Source organism: Pomacea canaliculata, linkage group LG7 (assembly GCF_003073045.1).
Source record: "Pomacea canaliculata isolate SZHN2017 linkage group LG7, ASM307304v1, whole genome shotgun sequence".
NCBI classification, from domain to species: domain Eukaryota; kingdom Metazoa; phylum Mollusca; class Gastropoda; order Architaenioglossa; family Ampullariidae; genus Pomacea; species Pomacea canaliculata.
Genome location: NC_037596.1, coordinates 5039846 through 5061558, shown reverse-complemented (window position 1 = coordinate 5061558; position 21713 = coordinate 5039846). Strand labels below are relative to the sequence as shown.

At 38.4% G+C, this 21713-nt stretch overlaps 3 protein-coding genes across 4 annotated transcripts; 2 read left to right on the top strand and 1 right to left on the bottom strand.

Moving 5' to 3' along the window:
* The first annotated feature begins 308 nt into the window (after positions 1 to 308).
* Positions 309 to 6958, top strand: LOC112568264 (keratin, type I cytoskeletal 9-like). 2 transcript variants are annotated; one of them, XM_025245478.1, is made up of 4 exons: positions 309 to 514; positions 1084 to 2079; positions 4553 to 4708; positions 5008 to 6958. In XM_025245478.1, exons 2-4 carry the CDS (start codon positions 1485 to 1487, stop codon positions 5715 to 5717), a joined length of 1461 nt encoding a protein of 486 aa, XP_025101263.1. In that variant the 5' UTR covers positions 309 to 514; positions 1084 to 1484; the 3' UTR covers positions 5718 to 6958. The 2 variants fall into 2 exon arrangements, with proteins under 2 accessions (XP_025101263.1, XP_025101262.1); XM_025245477.1 differs by lacking the exons at positions 309 to 514; positions 1084 to 2079 and adding an exon at positions 2141 to 3592 and having other exon boundaries at positions 5008 to 6957.
* Positions 6959 to 9613: 2655 nt separating this feature from the next.
* LOC112568268 lies at positions 9614 to 13478 on the top strand. The gene is made up of 2 exons (XM_025245486.1): positions 9614 to 11114; positions 11782 to 13478. Exons 1-2 carry the CDS (start codon positions 10514 to 10516, stop codon positions 12243 to 12245), a joined length of 1065 nt encoding a protein of 354 aa, XP_025101271.1. The 5' UTR covers positions 9614 to 10513; the 3' UTR covers positions 12246 to 13478.
* Positions 13479 to 14270: 792 nt separating this feature from the next.
* LOC112568283 lies at positions 14271 to 19459 on the bottom strand. The gene is made up of 3 exons (XM_025245523.1): positions 19323 to 19459; positions 17314 to 18356; positions 14271 to 16884 (listed from the first exon to the last, which is right to left on the bottom strand). The coding sequence occupies exons 2-3, from the start codon at positions 17915 to 17917 to the stop codon at positions 16880 to 16882; spliced, it is 609 nt and encodes a 202-aa protein (XP_025101308.1). The 5' UTR covers positions 17918 to 18356; positions 19323 to 19459; the 3' UTR covers positions 14271 to 16879.
* Between the last annotated feature and the right edge of the window lie 2254 nt (positions 19460 to 21713).

Sequence of the window (21713 nt, the reverse complement as noted above, 5' to 3'; positions counted from 1 at the left end):
GTGAGTCAGCAAGTTCTACCTGTAAGGTCACAAAGTACAAATATGTCGGAATGCAACAGCTCAGTCCACTCTGCGACCGCCAATAAATTTCAATTTTGTATTGTAGCCTCGTGCAAGTGTTTTGTGTCCACTGAGGAGTGATTGGCTTCGTTGCTCGCGTCGGGCACGTGGAAGTTTGTGTGTGTGTGTGTGCGAGTGTGTCTGCGAGTGAGCGAGTCCCGCGACACCCGTTACGCGACACCCCGGATCTCTTTATACCTACACTTGTCAGTTAATATCTGTCTCTCAGAGTAAGTGAAGGGGAACAAAGTTACCTCTTACCACACCTCTGTTTACTCCATGACACTTCTACTTGCAGAAAGACAGTGTTACAGTGTTGTTATTGTTCAGCACACCATGGCTTTCTTCAAGTTCTTTGACATGAAAACTAACAGAGTGGGTGAGGCCAAGATGTCTGAATATATTACGAAGTAACATTCAATAACATGTGACCTTTCCTTCTGCCGCTGGCAAGGTAGGTTATTAAATTATAAAGTATTATCTGTCTGAAGCAATTAGCTTGGTTGCTACACACATATTTGATACACAAGAGAAAATTGTTACAAGTCTCAGATTGGTCACTTATAGGTCATGTGTAAGCTGTAATATTTGTGTATCCGGAAAGCTATTCCCTCTTGTACACTAATTATTATAGAAATAATCCAATAATCTGACTGGTCTTGTTAAAACGATTTTAATCCTCTATTCAATGAGTAGATAAAAAGTTTTTTTTATTAAAGTATCAATAACTTATTATACATGTAGTACTTTGAACTTAAATGATAATTTTGATTTGTCTTTCTATCATGTTTACTTTTTATTTATTGAAAAGGTTTATCATTCATGCATAGCTGGATATGATTCTCAAAGTCCCACAAATAATGAGTTAAGCTACACTTTGTATGACAGTAACAAATATCGATGTTTTGCATAATATGTTTCAAAGCTGCTGAATATATGAAGATATGTACATAGCCTACAGACTGCGCTGTATTGCACTCTGTATTGTAAACATTACTTTCAACAATTTTTTTTTTTGTCCAGCTTGGCGATAAATACATGATATTCTTCCTGAAACTTAAGGCCACACCACAAGCCTAAATAAATAAAATAACGAAATCGGTGAGCGGAGGTCGACTTCACGGAAAAGACAATCCGGATGAGTTGACTCTAAAAATAGACTAGTAATTCCCCAAACTTCCTTTGGTGGGGCTTGGGACTGACATTCCCCTACTGCCCGTTCACCTACATTTCAAACATCTACAGCTCTCAGCACATTCTTTCAGCTAAGTACTGTGTATGCACCAAAGCTGTTGCCTTCCTGAGTGTCTGACACTTAACTGAGGGACACAAAGGTAAAGTGGATTTCTTGTGATCTGGTGGATTAACTTCCTGATAGTGTTCGTCAGTCAAATTCAAAGGTAACAGGAGCACTTATTCTCACAATGGCGAGTACAACAGACGAGTTCGCTGAAGTGCTACAGACCTTCATTACAAGTGAAGGCCATGATTTTTTCTGGAATAAGCTCACTTATGCTGTGGTACAATACACATCCAACGGTGAGACTCGTCATTTCGTAGCTAAAAACAGAATACCTCGAAGACACACAGAAGATGATATAATTGAACATTTAAAATGCCAGCTTAAGGAGGGAAAAGTAGATTCCCCAAATGTAAAAATATACATTAGTTTCTCGCCTTGTCATGAATGTAGCCAAAAGTTGATAGCACTTTTGGACCACACAAAGTCAGAGCATGGCATGGAACTAAATGTTGAAATCGTGTTTTCTGGACTGTATCGTATCAAACGACCTTCTTGCAAGAAAGACTGGAGCTGCAACGGTCATTTGTCTCAGTTTACTCAAGCGGATCACGATAATAATGTGGCTCAACTGAAGAATCTGCAAAGGAAAGGTGTTCAACTTCGCACATTCAAAGACCAAGACTGGCTGGATCTTCGAAGAGGCTTGGACAGTCTGAGGAAAGAAGGAGAACTGCTAAAGAAGGATTTTGAAATCATCCTGAAAATGCCTCGCAGTCGTAAGTTAAAATTTATATTTTATATTTTGGACTGGAAGGACTTTTGAACCAGCTACTACTTTCACAGTTAGCATAGTAACATTTTATGAACGTTTACAAAATGTTGTCAGGGGATATTTGAATAACGTTTGTAGCAAATGTTTATGAATTGTTTATCATGTCCATTAAAGTAATATTGTAGCAACATTTGCATACAAACTTTACCAAAACATTTAAGAACGGTTTTTTCAATGTAATTTCCCCGTCTAGTAAAAACAATTTTTTCTCGCACAGACCACAAACCTATGCACAGACACAGGTATGGCGGTTAAACTTTTCATGCAGGTCACGCTAGTTTTTAAAATACTTCCCTTTCGTCACTAAATTTTTTCCGACAAATCCAGATGTGCTTAAAAGAAAAACATTACTATAATATTTCTCGTGTCTCTTCGTCAATAAATACCACCGGAATATGTTTTTCTGATACTTTATGCTTATTACCAGCGATTTCCGCTGAGCGCTCGGGTTGTCCTTTAAGCGGTGCAGAGAGGTTTGGGTGTCGGCTGACAGGTTGTTATTTAAAACAGGGAAAACCCGAGTGAGACACGAATACTCGTCGACGCATACAGGTGTGTATTATCACCTAGCGCCTACAGGTTGAGTTTGGCTCTTACTTTGAGTCAGTAATGGCGGCTGTCAAGAAGCCAACGTGAAAGAAAATGAGACTACATCACAGCCTGAGTGACTATATATGAGACTACACCACAGTTAGCCTGAGTGACTATGAGACTACATCGCAGTTAGCCTGAGTGACTATGAGACTACATCGCAGTTTGTACTACATCCGGTGAGAAAATTCCTGTGCAAGAGGCGAGATCATAACCTTACCTGTTCTTCACTGCCAGGTGTCGGGTATGAATGTTTACACCACCCATTTGCAGCACCAACCAATTGACTATGAATATAACAATACCATCGTTCAAAGCATTCATGCCAAGTAATCCACACAACGGAATTCCGGGTATGTTTGTTCTTGCACAGTACACAAGTGGAACCAAAAAGGAAGAAGATATCCGATCTGATGCCGGGTGTGCAATCAACAACCAAATACACCCAGAAGTTGATGTAATCAATCGTTTGACAGAAAAGCTTAAGAGTCAAGACCTGGATTCTCCAAACATCAAGATATACACCAGCGATGCTCCTTGTCATGAATGTTGTCAAAAGTTTATACAGCTTCTGCAAACCGCCAAGGTGGATCACAATCAAGACCTGCAAATAGAAATTGTATTTTCGGGGATACATCGCATCAAACGACCATCATGTATAAAGAAGGATGACTGTAGCTCACATCTTTCTCGAATATCTGACAACCAGCACCAAGACAACGTGGATGGACTGAAGAAATTGCACAACACGCGGGGTGTTCGCCTTCGTCCGTTCACAGACCAAGACTGGTTGGATCTTCAAAGGGCTTGGCGCCCAAAGATGAGAGATGAAACACTTAATAGAGATTTCGAGGAAATAATGATGAGTAAGTTGGCTTCATGCTTTTTACTCTAAGCGGCGTTGACACGAATATTGTTGATTTTTTTTTACTCCTCTCCTTAATAACAAACACGCTTTTTAAGATGTTTTTTGTAATATGGATTTATCCAAAAGCAGTTGATTTGATGAATTATGCTATATAAACATTTTTACTTGTTAATGGTACTATCTTGAAAATTATTCCTAACATCAGTTTACAAAAGAGAAACTGCCTGCTGTGGCAATCGAAAATAATGTTTCTTGGAAAGAGCGACACTGAGCGAGTGAAGGAGATACCAGGTACAACAAATTCACTCAGCCAAACACGCAGCCACTTGTCTTCTTTGTCCACTTCTCTTTCCTTTCCCCTCCGCTAACTACAGTCAGCCTTTTATACCGTGTGTAAATAATATTCTGCTAAGAGCTTTCATTGTAAGCAACGGGGCATGACTATGAGTATTTCATGTTCTTTAATGCGTGAGAAAAATTAGAAAGGATAGAATTGCACTTGATGGATCTCGCTCTTTAGAACGTCTATGTATATGAATTACACTTCTTGAACAGTTTAGAGGTACCAAACCCAGAAGTTTCATATGCACATTCACCGAACCCTTCTTTAGTGTCATCACGAATTGCGGGTGTGTCTTGACCTCCGTGGCGGGGGCTCCGCCGAACCCCTGAGACTGACTCACCGAACCCCTAGGGTTCGATAGAACCCCGGTTCCGAACCACTGGTTTAGATACAGCATAGTCTTCAGCTGGCCTTGGCTTTGTTTCTTAAAAGCGGGCACAATAAATAATGATAAGGAGAGTTTGTAGACAGTAACGAAGACACCAAGAAACTCTTTTTCTTTCCTTCATAATGTTCAAGTGGCTCTCATGTGTACTCAAAGATAAAATGTTTTGAATCGCACTCGAAAATACTTCTTGGTCCCTCATGTCTAGCACTCTACCTTCTCTTCGCCAGGTGATCAAATTCAACCATCTCAACTCTTCATTGGCATGTCCCCCCAGACAAGTCAGGCAGACCAGTCGAAGGAAAAAGTTAACGTTCCCAGCATGAGTATGAACCACGTGACACCGGGATGTAACAGTAGCGAGGATGAGAAGGACAGAATACCAGGCAAGAACATAAATAGTATAATGTATATTTCCAGTAAAGAGATCAGATAATTTAGGTTCTTACACAATAGAGCCCTAATATATATATATGTGTGTGTGTGCGCGCGCACGTTGTGTGTTTTACATATTTAAGTTTTCTTATTTACAAATTAATTAAAAATAATTACCTTAAAGACTGGAGAAAACAAGACTACCAGATTTTTTCTTTGACAGAGCTGTTGCCATTTTTATTGTTAAAATGTGTTGTGTTCATTTTAATTTTAATCTTAATCCGGTTATGAACGATAAATCTGTCTACAGCTTGCAAAAGAAAGAGGGAAGACGCAGGCAGCAACGAAGAACGACAAGAGAAGAAAGTAAAAAAACAGAAAGAAGAAAAAGCGAAACGAGGACTTAAAGGTACTACATCAAAAAGAAGGGGAACAACCTCAGGAAGAGGAGGGAAAATATCACAAAGAGGAGGCACTACATCAAAAAAGGGAAGCCATTCATCAGGAAATAGAAGTAACACAGCAAAAGGAAAAGGTAATACGTCAGGAAGAGGAGGTAATATATTAAGAAGAGGTCGTAATACATTAAGGACAAGAGGCAATACAGCAGGAAGAGGAGGTTTTATATCAAAAAGAGGAGGTGATACATCAGGGAAAAGAGGTAATGTATCAGGAAGAGCACGTAATACATCAGGGAGAAGAGGAGGTAATATATCAGGGAAAAGAGGAGGTAATACATCAGGGAAAAGAGGAGGTAATACATCAGGGAAAAGAGGAGGTAATATATCAGGGAAAAGAGGAGGTAATACATCAGGGAAAAGAGGAGGTAATATATCAGGGAAAAGAGGAGGTAATACATCAGGGAAAAGAGGAGGTAATACATCAGGGAAAAGAGGAGGTAATACATCAGGGAAAAGAGGAGGTAATACATCAGGGAAAAGAGGAGGTAATACATCAGGGAAAAGAGGCAATGTATCAAGAAGAAGGACCACTACAGGAAGGGGAGGTCACACATCATGAAGGGGAGGCAATCTGTTAGGAACTGTCAACAGCCCATTTGAAGTGTCACTGGCTGTTAGCAAAAATTATAAACAAGACGATGGTCCCAGTCTATTGTGTTCCAGTTTATAACACTCACCAGAGGATTTCCAAACACGATGTTTAAAATATAACTATTTTGTACTTACTTGCTAATGAGGTAAACATCAAACTACATCTCAGCCAAGTAAACAGTCATCTGCTGCTCCACGAGAAAGGAAAGCCAACGCTACGAGATTAGTTTTCATATTGTGTTTATTTAAGCAATAACTGATTTTTTTTTTTGCTTTGTTTTAAAAGAATTGACTATGCAGTGACACAGAAATATTGTTTTAAATATACAATTAAATACTTTGAAATGTAAATATGGTGCAAACCTGTATGGTACCTTCCTTTCTAAAAATAGATTCAGAGAAATTACATTTTGTTGTATTGCTGCAGTATGGCTAATGTATACCTACAAAAATATTATCACATAAAAATTACAATAACAGAATCAAACATGGTAACCAGATTGTACACTGTACAGAAAGTTTGGTTTCTATTATATTTTATAAACACTTTAAAGGGAACTGCAACGTTCCAAATATATTTTATTAAATACACAATTTATAAACATATTTATCATCTTACTGCTATCTTTGTAGCAAGTCAAAAGCAAATGCTTATGAAAGCAACACAGATATGACACCTATCAAATTGGTGTATATTAGTATTTAAATGAAGTAAATCTAAGTTACATTTCTTTATAGTAAAACATAAATGGTTTAATTTTTAATGTACACCAAGATTAAACTTTCTTTCAAATTAATCAATTAATATTCCAAATGCTTAAACACATGCAGCTTCTATAACATTACAAAAACAAAACTCTTTTTTTTAAACCTTACTAATAAAAATATAATAACCTTCGCTTTTTTGTAAACTATATTCCTTGCAACAAAAAAATTTAAGCTTTTTTACTTTTCTTAGAGTTCTCGTGGAACAGATGTGTTTTAACTGCAATTTTAATTGAATACTTAATTTAAAGTTAAATTAAATTTCACAGATAAGTTTCACAGCTTCTTATGATTTTACTCGTGATTGTTTTATTTATGTTTTAGACTGGTGTTTTGTGTGCTTCAATCTGTTTTCTTTTAATTAAAACAAAAATTATGGAGTTAATCATGGGCCGAATCATTTTTCATTCTCACAATAAATGCCTACTCGAACACATAGTGAGTTTGGCTGCCTGTGTATGTGTGTGGACTGGAGAGTGAATGATGTAAATGGTTTTGTGTATGGTATACAGTGTGTGTCTGCTCTGTCAACATGTAAATATCGTGAATTTCTGGCCACTCACTCACACTGGCAGACAGACAAACATAAAACTTAAAGTCACATCTTCTTCCTTAAGCTGTGGACCACAAAGCAACTGGTTTCTAGAAGACCATCTAGAAATAGTCACTGAAGTGTTTTCAAGCATTAATTCCTTGTTTATGTTTATCTTGCTCACGCATTTATATCGGAGGAGTTCCCGAGCTCTCTTAATTAAATAATAGCAAACTACATCACTTCTTTTGTTATATTTTTTATTACTTCCTATACTTTTACATTTTTCTGTATGAGTTTTTAAAATTAAGTGTTAGAATAATAATATCTAAAATAGTGAATATGGTAATAAATAGCAAATAGACTAAAGCTAATGTACACACTTTCTAACACACTATAAAAGTAGTGCATGTAGGGGTGGTAGGAGGTATTAATGTCCAGACTGTAAATTTTACAGGCCAGTACAGGTGATAACATGTGACAGACCTCAGTAACTAGGGGAGACAACTGACTAGTAGCAGGCGAACTGTGGATGCAGGGTTACCTCCCACTTACTTGCTTTTACTGCTTTTTAAATATGGGATCGTGCACAGTCTAGCTGTGTGTGTGCATCTTTTAATAAGTCAGCTCCCTATCTCCACGACTTGATCGACTGAAGGAAGTTTCTTGCTATAGAAGCTGCGCGCCTTTCCGTTTATGTTGATGTTTACTTATCTATGACACCATTGCCGATGTACCTTCATAAATATAATCCTTCACAGGTCCGAAATACAACCCAGACAACAAAAAAAAAGCCCAATCGTTTCTAAGACGAGCTTTTTTTCCTTCCTGCCATTCGCGAAGGAGCAGATTCCTGGACAGGATCACTAAACATGTCTTCCTGGAATCGTTACTCTACTTACCTTTTGGTTGCTAAGTATATAAACCGCCTGGCGCGCACACACAATACATATATATCACTGAAATCATCTTTGTTGCTCGTACCTTTGTGTTCCTGCCTGTGTTTTGCTTATTTCTGCTTCGGATGATGAGAAAATCCTTCTTTCGATTTAGTCCTTCAAAGTAATGACAAAGTAAAAGCAAACAGTTTAATGAGAAAATGATTATCGCACCTTTACTAAGAAGAAATTTATCAGTAGGTTGATTATTACTGATTATTATTAATATAAATGACTTCAGTGGCTGGTCTTCAATCCTATCCTACGGTACACTTTGTAGATTGTAGCCTCTGTCACTGATGTGTTCAGACGGTTCTGACGGTTTGCCTTCATTAAGGTAGGTTTGAACAGAGCTGATCAAATTACATACTGGCAGGGTGATGGGAGGCTTGCAGGTCAATTGTTTAGGTCAGGGGACTTTAATTTTATCCAGGAGTAAAATAGTCATTTGTGAGGCATGACTAGCGTTTATTAAAGGTGCAGCTTAGAAAAAACTCCAATGTTTTACAATATTATTTAGGACTTCTAGCTTAGAGTATTTCAATGGGTCGCTTATCTGTCCTCTTCTGTATTTTTCTCGGCTTGTACGTTTGAATTTTTCCAGAGACCATTGATTGTCAAGTGAAGACAATGAGCGCCTTGATTGATGTGACACTAAAAATATTCTGAAAGGAAACACACTAAAAGTACTCAAAAGTAAAATCTCATGAACATACTAACCCCTGACCTATGGAAATCTTTTGTGAAGAATTTGAAGAAGCGTTCCAAGTGTTCCAGAGGAATGGTGTTCATGGGAAGATTGGAAGAAACCCACGTACGCAGCAGCACAGTACATCCAGAACGGGGAACCTCACTACTTCAGAGCCAAGAGTTGCATGGTGGGACATGTAGAATATGCTGTCTTCACCTTCTTTGAAAGCTTGCTGGTGGAACACCGTCTACCTTCTTCAAACATCAAGCTGTATCTCAGTAATTCTCCTTGTTACGAGTGCTGTTACAGAATCATTAGTTTTCTAAATAACAGCTGGCTGAAGTACGGTGTGGACCTGAAACTCGAAATAGTCTTCTCAACATTGTACAACTTCAGACTATCCTACTGTCAAGCCAACTCAGGCTGCTATGGGCATCTGGTTTCTGTTTCTACTCATGAGACTCAAGTGGAAGCGCTGAAAAACCTGTTCAACACTAAAGGTGTCAGTCTTCGCACATTCCGGGAACAGGACTGGGTGCACCTTCGAAATATTTTTGGCAACTCTCCTGCCGCCGTCTTTCGTTTAAAAGAGCATGACGATCAGATAAGAGATAACTTTAGACAAATCATAACGAATCCTTGGATGAGCTAGAGACATACTTTTGCCCAGTTATAATGAATCCTTAAGGGTGGTGAAAATCTGGGAAAAGTAGCTTGACACGTGACTTATAGATCATTGCCACAAGTGAAGGAATTATTGGGACATATTGCCTTCCCTCCGGCAGTGCATTTAGTCCAAGACCAGTGAACTCGTTTCATTGTCAGGGTATAGGTTAGTCTGAACACAATAGGACAGTCAGGGCTTCTGCTAAGGCTAAATTCTTTGGGGTCCCAGGGACCCCTTCTTCAGATTTTTAAGGGGTCCCTGTTCTTCGCCCAAATTTGGAGGGGACCCCATTGACGAAAACTGAAGGGGTCCTCCGAACTTTTAATGCGTACTGTACGCAATTTTTTGCTTAAGCAGAAGCCCTGGGACAGATATGATATTATTTACAGCAGAAAGAAGTTATACAGCCTTGTCAATCTCGCCATTAAATCTTAATTAGGTCAAGAATTAATGGGTGCGAGTGTAATCAGAAGATATATTGAGATAATTAACGAGGGTTTAAGTGACGAGAGCCGCTCTAAAGCAAACTTATCAGAAGATAACAAGTTGTTCTAAGAATTGCAGTTTAGTTTCACATTCAGTTCCAAAGAATCATATTATCATTAGACATTTGAGTGGTTTGTTTATGATAGACTTACATTGAATAACATTTATCTTTACCCTGGACTTGATGTCTGACATTTCACGGCTATACATTGACAGTACTGAGAGAGTACCTTCTTATCCTGTGGAGCTATAACATTGTATTTACATGCATCCCTCCCATAATGCATGCCTGTGTTGTAGTGTGTTCATGTCCTTAGACGAGTCTGTTTTCAATATTTCCCATTATCTTCTGGCACTGAGCCAAGACGTTTGTCGCACTTGGACCGATGTCAATATTGATACAGATGTTCTACAGATATCTGTGACTTAGATAATATTCATTCTCTGATTTCTACCTCCTGACTTGCCCACAGTTGAGTGACTGCAAGCTGTCTGTCCTCCAGACCAAGTAGTTTGCTACTTTAACAGATCAGGGACAGCATGTGAACCTTTAAAAAACTTAATGATCGAGTGACTTACACTTAGTTGCTGTGACAGCATCAGTCTTTGGTAACACCCTCAAAGACCTTTCGATAGCGTGAAAGAAAGATTTTGACAGTCGGAGGACTCAACACTTGCTGTTGCTATGGATATCAACGTCTTCCAAGCTTTCGTGAAAAATAATGTCCACGGACAGCCCTGGCCGCAAGTGTCTTGCGCAGTAACCATGTATAGGCGGTATCCATGCGGTCACATCAATACATTCATGGCCAGAAGGATAAACAAGAAAATACACGCAGAAGAGGCGATCATCAGTTATTTGGAGAGCTTGCTGATGAAAAAAACTCTCTGGCCACCTAAAATCACATTGTTTCTCAACGCCTCTCCATGTCACAGATGCAGCCAACAGATCATCAACTTTCTGGACATCGCAAGGCAACAACACGGTGTCGACCTGTTGATTGAAGTCGTATTCTCGACATTCTATCGAGTCAGACGACCATCGTGTGAACAGAACCCAGCCTGCAGTGGCCACCTGCCTTCTTACCTTCATCACAAGTCTCAGGTGGCGGGGCTGACTAAGCTGTACTTGACAGAAGGTATTGTTCTTCGCACTTTCCAAAGTGAAGATTGGCAGGATCTTGGGTATTGTCTGCACGTGCCTAATTATGACTTCAGCAATCGAGAGAAGGAAGACAACTTAATTAGAAAGGATTTTGAGCAACTCTTTGGTCCAGTGTTTACAAGTAAGTTATTTTTACAGTCTCTCAGACTTAATATACTATTGAACATCTTTGGATCGGACAATGTAGAGCCTTTTTTATTTATTTGTTTATTTTTCTTTTGTACTCTGTCACTTTTTTTCTGGAAATTAACAAGTACCTGTCCCAGAGAGGAAACCCTATTTAATATTAATAAAAATAATCGTGTTCTCTTTTGCCAAGAGCTGTTAATAACAATTTCTTGAAGGTAGCTTCTCAAAGATAATGATGATGGTGATTAGGATAATGTCATTTTAATGAAGACTCTAAACACAATATAACGAACAACGAGGAAGGATCGAGGTAAAACATAACGAAAAGCAGATTAAAGACATTTGGTGTTAATCTTAGTAAACAAATATATTCAGCAATAGTAAATGCACCTTTCTATAATACAACACTTTGCTATGACAAATCCCTTGCCTTCACCCTATATTGTGACTTGTACTTTATTTGTTTCTCTGTTTTCTCTGTATTCCTAACTTTTGTAAATGAGTACAGTTTCATATATATATATATAATATGTCATTGTGATAAGCAAAGCTGGTCGTTTGAATCATCATTTGTAAATGTATATATAGTCTTAATGACTGTAAAATGCAACATAGCTTTATAATGATTGTTGATCAAGTTCATTTTTTTGTATCAACAGTTACAACGATTATCTTTTTCCACTGGACTGAGTCACCAACGGTCCTGTATACTGCGAAGTCACCCAGGGCAATAACTTCTGGTCAGTCACCCAGGGCAACAAAGGCTGGTCAGTCACCCAAGGCAATAACTTCTGGTCAGTCACCAACGGTCCTAACTGCTGCCAAGGCAACAAATGCTGGTCAGTCACCCAAGGCAATAACTTCTGGTCAGTCACCAACGGTCCTAACTGCTGCCAAGGCAACAAATGCTGGTCAGACACCCAAGGCAATAACTTCTGGTCAGTCACCCAAGGCAACAAATTCTGGTCGGTCACCAACGTCCGTGTCTGGTAGTCAGTCCTTTGCAGCTAATGCTGACCAGCCTTCTAGCATTACGTTTTGTTTTCTGAGCATCCTCGCTGCATTTTTGGGTTGGATTCTAGTGCAATACTTGTATGCTCTTGACATGATTCCTCCACGTTAAAGTGTGAAGAAGTCTGTAGGTGGCGCTGAGAAAGTGAGAGAAAAAGTAGGAAGCCACTTACAAATGGTATGCTTAAATTAAATTGTTGTTCTTGGACTTTTATGAGCTGCAAACAATGTATATTCAGTATTATATGCATGTTGAACATGTTATTTCAGTTATATTATTTCATCGACAAAACTGCTTCGTCGGCATCTTATAAAAGTTTTAATACAAAATAAAAGCTCTACTTGTGTGGCAACTAAAACTTATAAGAATTTTCTAGACTTAACAGGTATTGAGGACTACAAAATTAAAAAAAACAATGTTTCATGAGCTCAAATAAGAGCCTCGTTTTCGTGGCTGCGCTGTGAGATCAGATACCCTATTATGTACCCGGTATCTTCTCTGGTCTCCGATACGACAACAGCAATCGCACTCCGATCTGTCTACAGCTGGGTATCTAACTATACTTGTTCCTGTGTGAAGAGACAGAAGATTTATTATTTTTTTACGAGGTCTCCAGATCAACCTGATTTATTATTTCTCAACTAATGTGTGAGCTTCCTTTGTTGCTAGAAAATATGGTAGTTGTATTTTCTCTCTGTGAATACTGTAATTGTACTTCTCAGTGCAGAGGAATGTTAAGTTTTCAGCAAAATCTCATGTATCCAAGGTTTTCACCATACATTGCCATCACATCACATTGAAACTTCATTCAAGTTTTGTATGTATTTTTTTTTTTTTTTACAAATGATGTCTAACTCTTCAAAGTTTGATTAACCGCATTTTAACGCAAATCGTTTAATGTGATGTACATTTCAAATGTTACTGGAAAGCTTTCTAAGGAAATGGAAGTAACTAAGCTAGCTTTAAAAATCTTCAAATTGTTGAGTCCAAGCTGTTAAACATTCACAACACTTGATAATATTGTAAATATCTGACAGTCATTCACAAAGTAGTGGTGATTGAGAAATGTAATTAAGCGTAGTTAAAATTACATTGTACGCTTTGAGAGAATTTATAAAATTTAAACATAATATAAATTTTGAATACAAAATGCATTTTCGTGTTCTGTTTTTATCAATCAAAACAAATAATGGAAGTATTTGTGATTGGTTATAGTATAACTTAGGTCAAGAGGCAACACAGGTCAATTCTGTTATCTCTTATTTGTATGTATATAGCAGTGCTTAATAAATTCTCTTCGTTCATTTAAAGATTGTTTATTATTAGTAAGCGATTGAATAAATCTGAATGTAGGTGTGAATGCATCAGGGAGCAAGCCGCTAGAAACCTGGAGGTAGAGAGAATGTAGACTTGTATTTACAGAGCTGATTGCCCTCCCCACCCTTTACACACACAGAGAGAGATAGAGAGACTGAATGCAGTGGTGTGTGTGTCTTTGTGTTTGTATGTGTGTGTGTTTCTCGACTGTAGCAAGTTATCTTTGAAGATTTATCCAAGTAACATCTCGAAAGGCTGAACAAAATGAAAAACGTTGGTTACAATGAAATAAGTGGATTTTTGTAAACTTCAGTCGAAGCTTCTTAATAATGTTCAAATTTGCAGAGAAGTATTACAACATTGGCCATTTGATTTTCTGGGGGAAAAAAATAAAGAAATCACTTCCTGAACACAACAACCTGAGCGATGTTTCTTCTTCTGACTGGAAGACAGCCACAAATTTTCTGGACTCACGGTTACAAATACTACTTCTCCGCAACAGAACTCTCCTGTGTAGCGGGGATTTTTCTGCTTTCTTATTTCAGGTGAGAATACCGATGTTTGAATACTTATATCTTGAAAATTAAATATAATCACATACTCTGTACCTATTCTGGGTATTATTATTTTAAATGAACTTAACCCGATCCTGAAAAAAAAAATATTGCACTTCAAGCGATGTGAAAGGTTATAGCTTCGACTACACTGTATTTAGTTGTTGTTTCGATGTGAATAATAGACCACTCCTCCTTCAATGTTATGCTTGTGGCAACCATGCTACTATGTGTACAGACTAAACAAACCAACAGTTTTGTAGATAAGCACTTTTTAATCTGAATTAATATTGAATAACAATAACATGTTGACAACAAGGACATTTATCCACTTAACCCCGTTAATAATATAAGTAATATATTCATGCATAATGTTAAAAAAATTACAAAGATCAAGCACAAAACGTAAATTAGAATAGTTTAAACATTTAATGTATTCAGTGACGGTTTGAATACCGCCTTTGGATCAGAGTGATGAATGTGGTCAGGAAGAAAAATCCAACATTTGTGTCCACATGCACTGTGTGTGCATGAGGAATGGATAGAATATGATAGTACTTATCTGACAAAAGTGCTGAAACAACCATCTTACAACCTAGTTAGAGAGAAAACCAGAATTATTAATAAGGAATCAAGTGAGATAATCACACGATAATTTAGTTTTAAATATCTATAGTCATAAAATACAAAGAAGGCATCTATGACAATAAGCAAAGGCTATTGGATATCATTTCCAGTCATACAATTCAATGGTTGTAAAAAGTGAAGGAACACACTCTCGCTGGTTCCCTGAACACCTCCGCCCTCACACACGGGACTGGATAGGAAGAACAAGAAGGGTGTTACACAAGACCTTGTGTCCACGTACAGTCGATGGTGTACAGCAGTAAGTGGACCTCTTCTTCTAACCGAAGTTTCCTTTGTCTCTCCTCTTCTCCTAACCTAAGTTTTCTATTTCTCTCTTTTTCTTCCAGCTGAAGTCTCTTCCTCTTCTATCTTTCTCTCCCTCTTCCTGGCGACGATCTCCGCCGCTACGAACTTGCCCAACTTATCCCCTGTCAGACCAAGACCGAGTAACCTAGCTTCAGACGTCCATCTCTGACGTTTACCGGAATCCCTCTCTACTTCTACAGACATTTATCTTTGAAAGGCCTTTCCTTCAGTTCTTCTGAGGTAGGATCAGTTTCCTTAACATCTTTTGGATCGCGTCCAGTAGCCATGACACCAATAAAATATCACACACAAAATTTACACAGTTTAAAACAACACTGCGTTCTCAAAACAATAAAAAAAATTAAATGCAAAAACTGCAATAAAATTTCTATATACATTGACTACAAAATCCCGAACAGGGACCCCATTAATATTGTAACCTGCACTCTACAGTGAGTTTCAGACGAGGAAGATAACTAATTAAAAACACGACAACAATTGAAATTTTAGATAAAACAATATAATTTGAAGAAAAAGTGCACAAAGCAAATTTAAGCAAGGCAGTTCCCCAAAACGTCTCCAATTGAAATTAAAACAAAGTCTCCACTTGACATCAACACAACAGTCTCTACCAGTACCGACGCCCCTCCTGAAGCCAGTGTTTATCCAGTGAAAGTCGACGAACCCCAGGTGGACAGGATGAATAAAAACGGCCAAACAAACAAAAGAGAAAAACCTCAACAGGTTCAATGTTACACTAACTCCCTCGATACAAATCTGGTCAGGATTTGCACACATTAACAGTCCAGTCAGGACTACAACACCAAGTCGGTTCAGGACTTGTTACAAACAACTCGTCCGCTCAGGACACACTGAGAACACCGAGGAGACTGCCACTTCTCCCCGCTCCCGTCAAGGAAAAAACTCAACAGAATCCAAAACACAGCCAACACTCTTTCCTTTCTTCTCTACAAAAACAATCTATAAACAGTGGTTGATTAAAAGGCCATAGCAGGTGTGGCACACCGACAAACAGACTGCTGACATCGACAAACCACAAATCGCTGTCTTTCACACCTTCCCCCTCCAGCTACGTTTCCTGTCCCCTTCCCGGCTAAAAAAAAAATTTTTTTTTAAGTTAACACAGCAGGTTTGTAACAATGCCCAGCCTGTGATGTAAGAAAACTTTTCTTTTTTAACTTTTGAATAACTGTTGAAAAACTTTTCACATTAATTAATTAAAATTTTTTTTATTGAATTTCTATTTGTATTTGTTGTTATTTATGTAGAAATTTCCCATGTGATGTAAGAAAAAAAATTATTTTTACATTTGAATAACTGTTGAAAAAACTTTCACATTCATTAATTTTAAATAATGTTATTGAATTTCTATTTGTATTTGTTAGTATTTATGTGGAAATTCTGCACGTGATTTGAACCTTCAAATAACATATATTTTCTGTGAAAATTTTTTATTTGCAGTCAACCAAACAGATTCTATCATTTGATGCGAACTTAGGCTTGGTGCGAAAAAAATCATCATGGAAAAGCTTGGGTGAGCCTTTTCATAAAGGGCACTGCTTTAGTGACCAGGCTGAGGTGGATAACTCTAGCCACAGAGCGCTGCTATCAAAAAAAAAAAAAAAAGAAGGGGTTAGAGCACTCAAATTTGTGAGCTGACTGGTGAACAGGAGTGTCTTGTGTTGTTGATGACAGACACTGTACCAGACGCTGGCCAACTGAACACTGGCATATACAAACTTGATATGCAAACACTTATACGTATTCAAATAAAATGTTTCAACTGTGTGCATGTTCATTTGCAGGACTGCAGCAGCTTCCAACCTGGGGATAACAGAAAGTCCAAATCACGAACCGAGAAGCTGGATGAAGCAGCAGTTTTTGGCTGTGCATGCCGATATGAATTCCCTCAGCTGGTTTTCAGTCTGAAACATGGCGAAAGGTATTTATTTAGTAGGTTTTAAAGGTACTTAGTAATGTAGATGCTTGAGGAAAATTGAATATTCAAAAGTTTCCAAAGGTAATGTGTTTAATATTAGTTTGATTTTCACAACTTTTTTGTTTGTAGAGAGGCTTAGGTATGCAGTCTTTTTTGTTAAAAAAAACTGATGGAGAAAATAGTCAACGAATGACTGTCAATGTTGTCTCCTTTCTCCATTGCTCTTTAACCTTTTCATTTAAGAGTTTCACAGTTATAATGAACAAGTGCTGGACCATCTCACACACACACACAAAAAGACAGAAAGAAAACAAAAGAAAGAAAGAAAGAAAGAAAAAGAAATATAAAATAATATAATAATGTATACTAATGCCACATCATATGACCACATGCATTCTTATAAACCTAAACTTACGCGAAGCCATAAGAGTTTCGAAGTCCTGGCGCAGTCGATCTTCCTTTTTTCTTTTATCAATCTCACTGTTAGTGATGCCCAAAACATTCTGAAGGTCTGTCCAGTCTTTGTCATTAAATGGGCGAAGATTGTCACCCATTTCCTGGTACAGACCTTGCAATGCCTTGAGATTCTTAGAATTGTCATCTTTAGCATGATCCTGATCCTGATCATAATTCTTACGACGACCTCCAAAAGAAGGACGATCAATCCTATAAAGCGCTGAGAACACAACATGAAGCTGCAGCTTCTTATCTTTATGTTCATCTAAAAAGCGTTTGATTCTGGGGCAGCAATCATCACATGGAGAGTAAGAAAGAAACAACGTGATAACGGCATCTTCAGGGGCCGTTGTAAGCAAATCCCTCAGGTGATCGAGAACTTTCTCTTCTGCGTGCACATTTTCATTTTCTTTTTTTGTAAAAACTTTATAGTCGCCGTTAAATGGGGTGCTGAGTACTGCGCGTGTTACTTTTTCTTCCCAATGTTTACCCCACCATCCATTGTGAATGAATGCCTTGAGCAGTTTATCGTGGCTAGTAGTATCTGTAGCTGAAGTTGCCATTGTGAAAAAGGCTTTAAACTTTAATATACTTTCTGGAAATTGTCTCCAAATATTATCATCAAAACTTTTTTTAAACTAGTCAGACATCAGTTATGAGTAATTTGATTTAAACACTAAAACGTTTAAAACAAAGTGTCCGGTTATTGCCTGGCAGTATTTTCTTTCAGGACAGAGTCTGGCGCATCCTTCACGTCAGGTTCAGTACGAAGTACAAGGTGTAAAGTCTCTCCTAGTACCACTCCTGATTTGTGGTGTAAAGGTGTAGCAAAGACTGGACAGGTCGTCCTGTACAGGACCTGCTGACTATGGCCACAATAGACAAGACTGTGAGGCCTGTCAGCTGCCGGGTGTATATGATCCCCCCAACGACAGGTGCTCGTCAGGTGCTCGTCAGGCGATCAGTGACGAAGTATGAGCAGTGCAGGCGGCTTACTGAAAGCTAGAGACAAAGTAAATGATGACGATTGACGATCAATATTATTTACCATGACGACTGACTATGACTAATGTTTATTATTGTGGATGAATGGTGGATATGGGTTTGATTATGACGGTAGAGACTAACTAGTCAAAACACACACTGTTTTTATTATAATACCATTAAACATGTTTTAAAAATGGATATTAAAATTCATTTTTAATCAATAGAGAAGTCAAAACTCTCCATAATTAGAGAAATTGGTTACATATTGAAGTTACACAAAAATATACAACTACCCAAAACTGCTACTAACAGCAGAAAGTCTGAAAACAGGCGGTGGCTGCACTAAAACTATCCTCGTCCCTTCCCCCCTCCAAAAAAAAGGAAGAATCACACAGAAAGTTGATCAGCTCTATGTGACATGAAGTAAGCAAACACCAGGCAGCAGACTCAATGTGTCCCCTTTAGGGGTCGTCAAAGAGTTGGGGAAGGTGAGGCAGCGAAGGAGAGGGGCACCGAGAAAAAGCTGGCCCCTAGAAAAGTGAGGTCTCTAACATTTCACACCTCAACGAACTGAGAAGGTTAGGGGAGGCCTTTACCATATGTTATCTCCATTTTCTAACATTGATCTGTCAAGTGGGTTTTGACTAGCGACTGCGCAAACATTTTCCATTCTATGTTATCATATTCTGTATACAGTTAACTCTTCTGTTTTGCTTACGTGAAACCAAACTTATCCATCACATAAGCGAGGCACTTATCTATCTTTTCAATCACAATCTTATCAAGAGTCGATCTCTTACATTAACGATAGAGAGGAGTAAAACGAAAAGACTAGAATGAAAAGGAGAGATCGCATAAGTCATATTGGAATGTAGCTAAGACTACATTTCACAACACACGCATAGATGTAGCACCTAGCAACTAATGATAACAACTCTCACAACCTGGGAACAAACATCACAGCACAGGTGAATTGCTTACCTTTCAACACACAGGCAACGGCGTATTATTCATGCGTGTATGGGCATACCACCTTATGTGCTTGCCTGATTGCTAACTGTCGGATCGAACATTTCATTCTGCAGTTCTGACTTGAGCTCCTGAACTTTATACTGGATACAACAGCTGTTGCTCCCTTGCTATGCAACGCAGACAAGGCTATGTGCATGCTTTGTTCTGAAGCAGAAAAATGTAGGTGTGTTCTTGTTTGGACTGACATGACCCAACAAGAGCTACACGAGGCAATAAATCATCAAACGTTTGGTCGAATACAAACTTCTGACTGTTGTCACCAAACATCAAGAACTTTTGTCGATATGTATAACTTGCAAGACAGTTTGAATATAAAGTGTAATATGTAAAAGACTTTAAAATGTTTCAACAGACGTTTTGAGACTATTTACACTGTACTTGCCTTTTTCAGCAAGTGTTACTTTCTCAGCTCCTGCATTCGTTCAGCAATTTTGTCATCACCACTACCCATTGTTCCCAAATGCAGTGTGGTGTCTTGGCGCATGTGTTTATAATAGTCTTGCTGGCAAATATCCTGTGGACAATCTGGGACGATCTATTTCTGCATCTTCTGCGTCCTCATAAGTCTTTATTTATTCATTTGTTGAGGAGGTTACTATCAGTAAATAATCGCAAAGAAGAGATTCATCATCGTGGAAAGCCTTCGCCTGCTGATACCGTGTTAGTCAAAGAGTCAAAGCCCGACTCATAGGTGGAACTCTTGGAAAATCATCCAAAAGATAATTTTTTTATGCACAATGAAAGAAGGAAATTACTGACTGGATCAAATTCAACAATAGCATAACAAATAAAGTTGTATGCATGACCGAAGATGCGAGTTGTTTTAAATTTAGAAGATAAAATCTTTCTTAGAACAATTAAAAAAACTATTGTGCAATGCCTCATAACGGTTTAGAAGTAAATTTTCCCCAAATACTTGTAAATGCAAAAACATCAGAGCCAGACACAACTGATCAAATGAAAGACTTGTCCTACAATAAATGATAGACAAGCAATAACAAAGCATTAGATGCAGTGTAAATGCTCTCTGCTTCATCAGAAAATACTTGGAGGTAATCTGAGCTGAAATATCGAACGAAGAGACAGATGGTTTGGAAGGCCGTGGATGATGAGAACAAATTAGCATATGTGTGCAACACGTTTGAAACCAAACTAGACAAATAAGAGGGCTGCACCGATTGTTCCGTGTGTTCTTGTCTAACATTGGCTCCGGGTGACACACACACACACAGAGTAACCACCTTCGACCCATTGGCATACAATTACTGAGAAAATAAATTATTAAACATGTCTTTCCTTCCACTCCCTCTAGTAACAATCGATCATCTCTTCGCCAGGTGATCAGATCGAACAGTCATCTCAGCACACCATCGACATGTCCTTCAACCCACCCAGAAAATTAAACCTGACATGGCAAGCCTTTGTCCGCTGATACCGTGTTAGTATTGAGATTTACTCCCTTCGTCTTTATCGTTCCCAGGATTACTTGCAAGACAGCGAGGTTATTTACCATTTATAGGGTGGAATTAGAGTAGAGAAGAAAGCATCCAGTGCCACTTCGCTCCAATACACGACCTCATGCTTGAGTGACACACTAGTCCTTATTGACCAGGTGAGTGGCACGCCGGGCAAGCGCTGCTACCTTTGTTGTTCAGGGGAAAACGAGAATTGAAACAACTTCTTTTCGCTAACCGCTCAGTGTTGAAGCTTATTAACTGCATGACAGTACTTAGTGAGGGAGCAAGGAAATTCAAGTCGGAAAGAAAAAGTACTTTTACCACACCATGGAGATTACAGAAAAAGAGTTCGAAGATGCGCTCAAATGTTTCGTTACCACTGATGATCATGACTTCGGTTTCAACTGTAATACATATGCTGTTGCAGAGTACAGATGCGACGACAAGACTAGTTATTTCAGAGCAAGGAACGTGATTGTAAATCACACAGAAGTTGCTGTTGCTGTAATTTCTCATGTGAAATCCAGGCTTCATGAGCAAAAGCTTGATTATTCAAAAGTAGATATATATATATATAGTGCGCTGGTATTGGTAATACTGATGATAGGTGAATAGTTTGGACAGGACTGCGGTGTTTATGATGTTAGCTTTGTCGTATAGCGAGATGCGGCGGAGTCTGGAAAGACTGAGTGTTGTGGTTATTGTTGTAAGGACTGGGTGCCATATGTCGTCCTGCGTGACGTCACTGAAAGGCATCCAGTATATTGTCGGTTTGTCTGTCCATGTAATGTCTGGGGGCTTGTCTGTCTCTCCTCCATTCCTACGAGCATGCCTTTTGTTTTTGTTATGTTTAGTTTGGCGCTTGAGGCCATGCTGTACTGGT

Bases quoted from the DNA above. Each gene is read 5' to 3' on its own strand.
- LOC112568283 (XM_025245523.1), bottom strand. From the start codon at position 17,917: ATGGCAACTTCAGCTACAGATACTACTAGCCACGATAAACTGCTCAAG.
- LOC112568264 (XM_025245477.1), top strand. From the start codon at position 2,977: ATGTTTACACCACCCATTTGCAGCACCAACCAATTGACTATGAATATA. The intron at 3,593-4,552 runs GTAAGTTGGCTT...TCTCTTCGCCAG, and splicing joins TTTCGAGGAAATAATGATGA to GTGATCAAATTCAACCATCT. The intron at 4,709-5,007 runs GCAAGAACATAA...ATCTGTCTACAG, and splicing joins TGAGAAGGACAGAATACCAG to CTTGCAAAAGAAAGAGGGAA.
- LOC112568268 (XM_025245486.1), top strand. From the start codon at position 10,514: ATGGATATCAACGTCTTCCAAGCTTTCGTGAAAAATAATGTCCACGGA. The intron at 11,115-11,781 runs GTAAGTTATTTT...TTGTATCAACAG, and splicing joins CTTTGGTCCAGTGTTTACAA to TTACAACGATTATCTTTTTC.